The sequence below is a fragment of the Gavialis gangeticus genome, unplaced genomic scaffold, assembly GCF_001723915.1.
Source record: "Gavialis gangeticus isolate Ggan-Ray unplaced genomic scaffold, GavGan_comp1, whole genome shotgun sequence".
Taxonomy (NCBI): Eukaryota; Metazoa; Chordata; order Crocodylia; family Gavialidae; genus Gavialis; species Gavialis gangeticus.
Window position 1 is genome coordinate 18,452,367 of NW_017728997.1, and position 9,363 is coordinate 18,461,729.

The 9,363-nt window shown below is 41.8% G+C and overlaps 1 protein-coding gene across 10 annotated transcripts in view; it reads left to right on the top strand.

Moving 5' to 3' along the window:
• Nucleotides 1-9,363, top strand: part of CUNH3orf67 (chromosome unknown C3orf67 homolog) — a 154,691-nt gene that overhangs the window by 81,101 nt on the left and 64,227 nt on the right. For 9 of the 10 annotated variants that reach the window (XM_019504848.1, XM_019504853.1, XM_019504847.1 and 6 more), the window contains 2 exons: nucleotides 736-913; nucleotides 5,092-5,205. In XM_019504848.1, coding sequence (XP_019360393.1) covers nucleotides 736-913; nucleotides 5,092-5,205 — 292 coding nt within the window. The remainder of the gene's footprint in view (nucleotides 1-735; nucleotides 914-5,091; nucleotides 5,206-9,363) is intronic. The other variant, XM_019504851.1, reaches the window with a different exon arrangement.

Here is a 9,363-nt window from a genome sequence, read left to right on the forward strand (position 1 = left end):
AGGCATAATATTCCAGTTGTGCATTTGCTGGTGACAAATACAGAGATAATATAACCTCCTTACTCCTACTCAGTGTTTCCCTTCATAGACCTGGAGATTGCATTACATTTGACACCATGCTGCCAGTTCATGTTTAGCCAATTAGCACTTACAGCTCCCCAAACTTTCATTGTCAGCACTTTCCAGAATACAGTCCCTCCTCACCATAAACTGAGGACTTGCAAGGTCAGGCATCCAGTAACAATGAATTTAAGCTAGACAGGCTATGCCTGTAGAGATTTGAGTCACAAACACAGAAGAGAACCTCCATTAAAGGGAATCGTACTGTAGAAGCAGCTCCCCAAACTTTTTAACCTTGTTACTGTCCATAGTATTGGCAATGTGCTTTTGAAATATCAGCTTCCTACATGTGAGGAAGGGAATCAACTTGTGTTGGCTTAACCCGAAGTGGATTCTGGCTTGGTGCCCTCCACTACCTTCATTTTTTCCCTTCCTCTCTCCCAACGTACAGGCACAGGGTGTATAATCAGGGAAAGCAGTTAAAAGGCAAAGAGAGGCAACATAGGCACTTCAGTGTCTTCCTTCACTCAAAAAAATTTACTGTGGAAAATTTATGATGAAAAATAAACAATCACACATCAGTGTTTCACTTGTTTTTTCAATAGTTTGTTAGAGTAATTTATATTGCATATTATTAAATAATTCTCTCTCTTCTCTCGTCCCCCTACTTTAAAGGTAAAACCTGTGGGGAGCCGGAGTAATAGATCATGCCAGCAATCAACCTTAGAAAAGGGAAGCGAATTGCTACAGGATGCTGAGCAGCCTGAACCAGCACCCTCGCTATGCTCTGAATCTTTAGATCAGAGAGACAAAGAAAACATTCACCAAACAAATCAAACTGCAAGTCAAAATGGTAAGAATCCACATGGAAGAATACCCAAGGATTGACTGGTTCAGGGGTGTTGGTTGTAGCCATGTTAGTCTAAGGACACAGGTGAACAACATTCTTTGGGTAGATGCGATATCTTTCCTTGGACCAACTAATTAGCTGGAAAAATTGTTCTTTGCAAGCTGTTGGGTACAAACACCCTTTTTCAGGCATCCTTCTTGCCTGAAAAAGGGTGTTTGTGCCCAACAGCTTGCAAAGAAGGATTGACTGTTAACTGTAGCATCAGCCTGTTTGCTTAGAGCTGCAACTTCCAACTGCAGGTAGCTTTTACATAAGTCTCTACCTCTGATGTCATGATTATTTGTCAAGATTGCTAACTGGTAATATTTATGTTTAAATAGCTGTTGCTTCTTCCTGTGCCATCTTATGTCCCCAACTGATAGTACCAGAAAGTCATAATGAAAGAGATTAACATTAACAGATATGTTAGCAACACTGGGATGGCCGTGATGCCTCCAGGGCTCCGTGACTGTGCCAGCTTCATCCTGCGGGCGCTTTGTAGTCTCACCTGCCATGTCTTGTTGGTTAAGATATAGATAGGGAGGCTGCCCTCATATTGCTGTGCAATCACAGTCCTGATGGACTTGACTAAACCCTGTGGGTTCTTGAGACCCCTTGCTGGGTCCTGCTATAAGTAGTTGCCTTGTGAGGCACCCCAAACCTTATGGCCTAGGTGCATGGCTCCAAAACCTTCTCTTTACCACATCCTATGCTGCACAGGTGGTATTTAAACATTGTCCCTTTTGATGAGGCCTTAGTCCAGCTCAGCCTCCTTTAGTTGCTGGGAGCTCTGCAGCCCTGTCTCTGCACCCTCTCCAATTCTGGGCTGTCTGCACGGTAGTCTGCCCAATGAGGCCTCCTCCCTACTTAGCTTCATCCCAGTCCACATAACATGAATACAAGCCCCTGGGCTACAACATAACCATAACCATGAGACTGGAGGCCACACTCTGCTCCTTTAAGAAAGCAAGCTTTTCTCTCAGCAATGTGTGCCTCCTAGCCCGAGGTACTTTAGGAGCTCCTAGAGCCCAGTCTTACCTGCAGCAAAATAGGCAACCCAGCAGCTCCAAGTAGCTTCTTCTGCAAGAGCTGCTTCCTCCTGGCTGTAGCCAGAGCACTAACTCCAGCCAGCCCCAACCTTGGGGCTTATATGTGCCCAGGGCCCTGTCTCCTTCCGGCCAGTTGACCAGTACAGGTGCAGGCTAATTCCCTCATTAGCCCACTGCCCAGGCTACTTGCAGCTGTGGAGCCCTGCCTAGCTCTCAGGGCTCTCTAGATAAGCTGCTTCTGCTCGTAAAGGGAGCAGGCACACTTTAGTGCCCTGTGACAAACACACAACGTTGAAGATGGCTAACACTTTCTATTATGTTTCCATTTTTTCCATTGCTTATAACTTTGCCAAACTTTGGCCAGCTTAGCAAGTTTTAGGGAAATTAATGCTAGAATCAGATTAGTGGAAAATATGGCTTTCTACCATTGCTAGAAACTTTCTTGCTAGAAACTTTCAACGATCTCTGTGCAACTAAGTTATTTGTACACCAGAACAAAGATTAAACAAGCAGAGCTGCTGTTGCAGGTTTAAAATATGGATTTCATAGATTTCATAGACAACAGGGCTGGAAGGGACCTCATGAGATCATCCTAATGGGTAGGAAGTCAGCTGGGGTCAGATGACCCCAGCAAAGTTATCATCCAAACACTTCTTGAATGTGTCCAGAGTAGGTCCTTGCACCACTTCTGGCGGGGAGTCTGTTTCAGACTGGAGACTTGGACAGTAAAGAAGTTTTTCCTTATGTCCAATTTAAAATGGTCTTCCAGGACTTTGTGACTGTTAGACCTTGCCTTCCCTTGGGGTGCCCTGGTGAACAGATGTTCTCCCAGTTCTTGATGCACACCCCTTATATACTTATAGGCTTCCATCAAGTCCCCCAAGCCTTCTCTTTTCTTCGTTGCCTGATGCCCAACCCAGTTTCCTTAGTGGAGACTGGCACTTCTGAAGGGCTGAACTGGCTTCTGTGCAGTGACAGAGCTGCAAGGCCAAGGCCCAGCACTCCCAGAGAGGGCTCAGATAACTCAGCTAGGGTTCTTTTTGAGAGAGGCTCCCCAGCCTTAGGGGATACCATACCAGGCCCCCTTAATCCTCTGCCCCATGGCAGTTCTTAGACTAGAAACAGAGTGGTGACTACCGCAGGAAACAGAAATACATGTAAAAATGAGGGAAATGGTACATTAATGAGGTGATAAGAGTATAAAGAAATCAGAACGGAGAACAGGGGTAAAACAGAACTGGTTTAGTTCAAAATCACTGTGGGAAAGAATGGAAAAAGGGCTAGTTTTGAGGAGCTGTTAAAGTTGCTGTATGGACCCTCTGAGTCATATTTTCATATGGATTGCAGAGAAACTAGGGAGATAAGTACAGATAGGAGCTGTCATTCTAGAAGACTTTAACTTTATAGATATTGATTGGAGAACAAATGCAACTAATAATAGAGGTTCTCATTTATTCCTCAGTGTGGTAGCTAACATATATCTTTTCTAAACAAGCATTGACCCAACAAAAGATGATGTTTTTTAGATTTTATTGCTACATTAGGAGGACCATATAACAGAGCTACTTATATAAAATAATGTTGCATCCTGAGAATATGAGACTGTAAGGGACCTCCTGGGTCACTGAGTCCAGCCACCTGCTATCACAGGAAATTGTGTCATATATTTCCTTACATAAACTAATCCAGCTCCATCTTAAAAACAGTAAGAAGCAATGAGGACAAGAAATCCTTTTAGAAAGTTGTTCTGGAATCTAGTTTCTCTGATGGGTAAAAAATCTCAATTCCAGTTCTTCTCCCTCCTTGAATTTTAATCCACTGAACTATTTATAAAGAGATGCCCTGTCTCCTTTCAGCCTTCTTTTAATATGTTCATTTATGGCATAAAAAAGCAGGACTGCATTAATGAAACATGCTTGATAGAAACTGAATCAGATGCCAAGAAGGTCTACTAGGATGGTCAGGGGAAGCGAGAGGGGAGAAATGTAGCTTGGCTTGTTTAGCATAGCAAAGCAGAGATGCAGAACCATTGTTTTGTAAAGTTCTATAAAGGAATAAAAGCTGAGAAGGAAGCAGCACTATTTAAGTGAAATGTCAACAGTGGTACAAGAACAAATGGGTAAGAAGTGGCACGAATAAATGTAGCTGGAACCTGGGAGGTTTCTAGGTAGCAGAGCGAGGACGTTTGGAAGAGCCTCCTGGCAGGAGTAGAGGGTGGAGAAATCATAATTATTTGTATGAGAGATCAGTTTATAAAAAGCTCTAAAGAATGTGATTGCCTGGGACTGCAAGGAACCTGACTCGGTAACCCCATGGATCCCAACCTATCCTTTGTTTCTATTTTACTGAGCTTAGTGCAGGGTTAACTGGTGAAGTTTAATGGCCTGTGATGCTGGTGCTCTCTGATGGTCTGTAGCTCTGTAAATCTGTAATGTGTGCATCTCTCTGTAAGCAGCCTGAACAAAGGCTGCAGAAGCCACTTTACTTTAGCATTTCCTAACTCCTGAGTGTTGACTTCGTGAGTTTAACATTTTTTTTTGCAATTTTTACATAAATGCTATTATATATATAGTTCCTTTGATTGCAGGATTCAGCAGAAAAGTCTGTTCTATTAGGTTATAAGATGTTGCTAAATCACAGATTTCTAAGAGTAAAGAAGTAGGTAAAGGGGCAAGCCAAATAAATTGATCTGTACATAATTAGGCTCTTTAGAAAATTACACCAGTTTGAAATAATTCCCTTTACAGTGTTCATACAAGACCTGACCTGCGTCATTCAAACCTATCAAAGTTTTGTCATTGACTTCAACACATAGAAGATTGGCCTTTCATTCCTCCAAATGCTACTAGAAAAATCAAGTACAAAATTCTGAAAGCAGAGTGCCAAGTAGGCTGCATAGAAGATGTATGTATTAGTGTATGCATACAGCAAGTTCATATCTGCTTGTTTCTGCTCAAATGCTGGGTTTAATTCTGCAGTGGTTGCATGTACAGTTATTGTGTCAAATACAATGTAGTAATTTGTAACCTTACTTCTTTATGATAATTACTGCAACACTACAAGTTTTGCTTCATTTTTTTACTAATGGAACAGCAGATCGTCACACTGTGAAGCTCCATCTACCCCAAGAATCATTACCAGACAGGACCATTCATAGAAGATATTGGTTAAAAAATACTGGCAACCCCCCCCCCGAGATAATCAATGGTATGGCACTAATTTTCTGTTGCTTTACATCTCTGTTCTATCCAGGGTAAGAGACTATTTCAATGTTATAAATTTCAAAGTATTCTGAACCAGTTCACATAAAATATAAATGTCTCTGCTTTAGGGATTATGGAAATCAAACACCCTGCAACAGAATTGCATTAGAGCATTGATAAAGATTTGCAGGATTAAACAAAGAGTAGCAGAGCAGCACATAAAAAAAATCTTCCCTACTTTCATGATTAAAGAGAAGTAAAATAAATCATTCTTTAAATCCTTATTAAATTTAACACTGAAGAACCCAGTCATCAAGAATACCTGAATTTTTGCTTGTCCCAGTTAAATTTCTCCTTTTAATTATTTTGGTACCTATGCAGAGTTGAGTTGCATTTATTAAAGCTGACTATGTAATATAAATTGCATCACTTATTTTTCTTTAATTCATAAAACACTAACCTGTGTGTCCTTCTCTTCTCCTCCCTACCCCACCGAAAAATTGTCGTGTGTTTTTCATCCATGGGCTCCTGTCTATAAGAGAATGTCATCGTGCCAAAAAACAAAAGGGAAAACTAGTGATATTTTGAGAGAAAAGGTTTCTCTCAAACACACACATTCCAATCCCAGGGTGAGCAGCATGTTCAAAATTAGCCAACATAGGTTAATGCGGAGTTAGCTCTGTTTTGATGCAGAGGGCGTTCACAAGCGATTGGATTTACCATACTGAAATGATGGCATTTCTGCATAGTGGTTGCTATACATTTCTGTGTCTGCCTGTTACCTCTCATCCTGAGAATGTGGACTTTCTGGATAATGTTGAGTTTCCGTTTGCCTGGATTGCAAGCAGCGTGCCTCAGGAGACTGTCCTTCCCATGACTTACTTGTTTAACATGAAACAGAGGAGTCCATAGGCTCACATTCAATAAAAATAATATGTTTGTTACTTTATGCAAGTTTGGGACAGATGGACATGAATCTCTAGAGGGGCTATGGTGGTCATAAGCAGTCCTGAGACTAAATATAGGCACAGGCAATCTGGGAAGAAAGCTTGAGATGCATTTTATTGTTAATTGTGTTAATAAAAATACCACCAGAAAGTCTGTGGGTCAAAGAGAAGCTTGGACCCTGCACGATGTATACTGTTTTTCAAGACCAGGTTAAAAAAGTACCAAACCAAGCAGTAGATTTCTGTTCCCTGAGGCTGCATGTCCAACATGCCCTGCTATCCTTGTTCTTCTTGGCTGGTGCTTTGGCATGTTTGCAAACTCCAGTTCCGGTTTTATATGCAGACGTTTGACTACGTCATGGCCATAACGTTCTAGCTGCCTACCTTGCAGCTGTGGGTGAGTCTGTCTTGAAGAACTAGCTGTTCTGAGAAGGATGGGGCCTTCTTCTGGGCTCTGGCATAAATGCTCCCCTCCAAGTACGTGTTGAACATGCAGTATCTTAGAAAAAACGTTTGCAGAGAAGAGGGATACATTTGGAGGGGGAAAGATTGAACAGTGAAGGTGAGGCCTCATTGTCTTAAATAAAACATCACTACAGTACACATGACTTTGGGCAGGAAATCATTCTTGTCAACTTAAAAATACTGTGCAGAAATTGTCTACAAAATGATTGTATGCTGCTGGTATCACATCAGAACAAAAAACAGCCCTTGTCTCCAAAACAATCTCCAACATTTACGTTTACATTTGCATTTCAAAACCAAGCAAGATTTTTATTTAAAAAATAAAGAAAAGAAGCTATGAGCAAGGTATATGTAATGAAGTAATCTCTCTTATTGGACTAACTTGTATAATTGGGAGATAGGTGACAAGATTTTAGGCTTCAGGCCCCCAATGTCAGGTCTGGGAAAGAAGCGTGGCTTTCCAGACTCTCTTGTCAAAGAGTGCCTGTTGCAGAAACACTGAGCCACCCGGATGCAGAGCATTTAGGGAGCTAGCTGACTTCGGGAGAAAATTGATGCAGGCCCCTGTGATGAAAAGGCTATGTGAAGAAAACTGTTTACGTTTTTCAGTTCTTCCTTTCATAAAATGCATTGTTGACCTATTCAGACTAAATATTAAAATGTTAACTATCCCTAGGGTTTTCATTTGCAATGGTCTTCTATCACAGGATCAGCCATATTTGCTTGTGGTACTTCCATTGCTATTTATAATGGCAATTCTTTAGATTTGTAGCAGAGAGCGCATAAACATATCTTCCCTAGCAGGTGTGCAATAGTTTTACAAAGGTAAATTGTTTTTGAGCAAAGGAATAAATAAAATAAATGAATATTGTTTATAGTTTGTCAGTCTTATTTATGCAATGTTGAAACCTTCATTAAAATGTTAGGCTGCAATTAGAAGCTCTAGCATAAATCTGACTGTGTAGAGAAACTAATTAGATGTTTAGGTGATCATTCTTGCATTTATCTTGTTTGCTGCAATATTGTGATTACACAGTAATTTACATATTTCCCTAAGAAGATGCACCAAATTATTCATTACAATTGATGTGGAAATACTTGAGGTAAAAAAAAGAAATTCCAGTATGATTTGTAGTTGTGAGATAATAGGATTTGGTTTGGTCCAAAACATCCCATCTCTTTCACATGTAGCCAATTAACACTGCTACATCAGCTGCAGGTCACGCAGGGTGTTGAACTACATAACCGGTGCAAAATGTCATCCTATTATCTTCCCCCATTCATGCATTTATATTTTCCCGCTGCATTTTGGCATAGAGATAAGTAGTGCCGTTGTATAAGCTAATTACATCTGTTTGGCTTATTTCTAACCTGAATGCACTTTACAAACGGTGCTAGAAAGTGCTATTTTGAAGAAGAGCAGTCTGGGGAAAGCAATCTTTTACAGTAGGTAGGGCTTTTAACACTTTCACTGGGCCTTTGATCTGGAGGGTCCAGCACTTTATTTTCTGTGCAGGTAAGTATTGCCTCCACTGCATTTGTGGATTAAAAACTAGTTTAATGGATTGATTAATGATACATTTGTCTGTAAAAGTAATTATAAATAGAGAACCTTCATCAAGGAATTGAAGAAAGATATAGTCTTTGCTTTTTTTATGTGGATAGTTAGCCATTGGAACAACTTCCTAGTCAATGGTTTTATTTATTAATCCACTGTTATGGTTGTGCAGGGCTCTCCATCACTGCAGTAATTCCATTAACAATACATGTTTTTCTCAAAGATGCTGCAGCTCACACCCAGATGCTGAACATGGAGTAGCATTATCCTAGCTGTTGTTACGTAGCACAGGGCTGTCCAACTTCAGAGTGCCTGGGGGTCACGTGCATGGGCAGACACTCCCCTCCCTCTCCCCCCCTGCACCAGGCACTTGGGTGGGCACCCCCAGCAAGCTGCACTGTCTGAGCAAGTAGGTGTTTGCCTGCCCTGCTACGCCATGTACATGGGTGGGCAATCCGGGCAACTATAGGCCCGTCAGTCTTACCTCTATCATTGGGAAACTCTTTGAGAAGATCCTTAAGGAGCACATCTGTGATGGGCGGCTTCAGGGATGATGCTCAAGGGCAACCAGCACGTTTTCATTAGGGGCAGGTCATGTCAGACCAACCTGATTGCCTTTTATGATCAGGTCACAGAGGCAATGGATGCAGGTGTCACCGTGGACATAGTCTTTCTAGACTTCAGCAAGGCCTTTGACACTGTCTCCCACCCCATCCTCATTAAAAAACTAGGCGACTGTGGCATTGATTGATGCCTACACAGTCAGATGGAGTGCAGATTGGCTCAAGGGTCGTACTCAGAGGGTGGTGGTGGATGGGTCATATTCAACCTGGGGGGAAGTGGGCAGCGGAGTCCCCCAGGGCTCGGGTCCTTGGGCTTGCACTGTTCAATTTCTTCATCAGCGATTTGGACAATGGGGTGAAATGCAACCTGTTTAAATTCGCTGATGATACCAAAATTTGGGGTGAGGTGAGCACACTAGTAGGGAGGGAAAGATTGCAGCAAGAGCTGGATAGGTTACAGGAGTGGGCTGACATAAACAGGATGCGTTTCAATACTGACAAGTGCAGGGTGCTGCACTTAGGCAGTAGAAACCAGCAGCACACTTATAGAATGGGAAACTCCCTTCTTGAGAGCACGGAGGCAGAAAGGGATCTTGGAGTCATTATTGACTCCAAGATGAACATGGGCC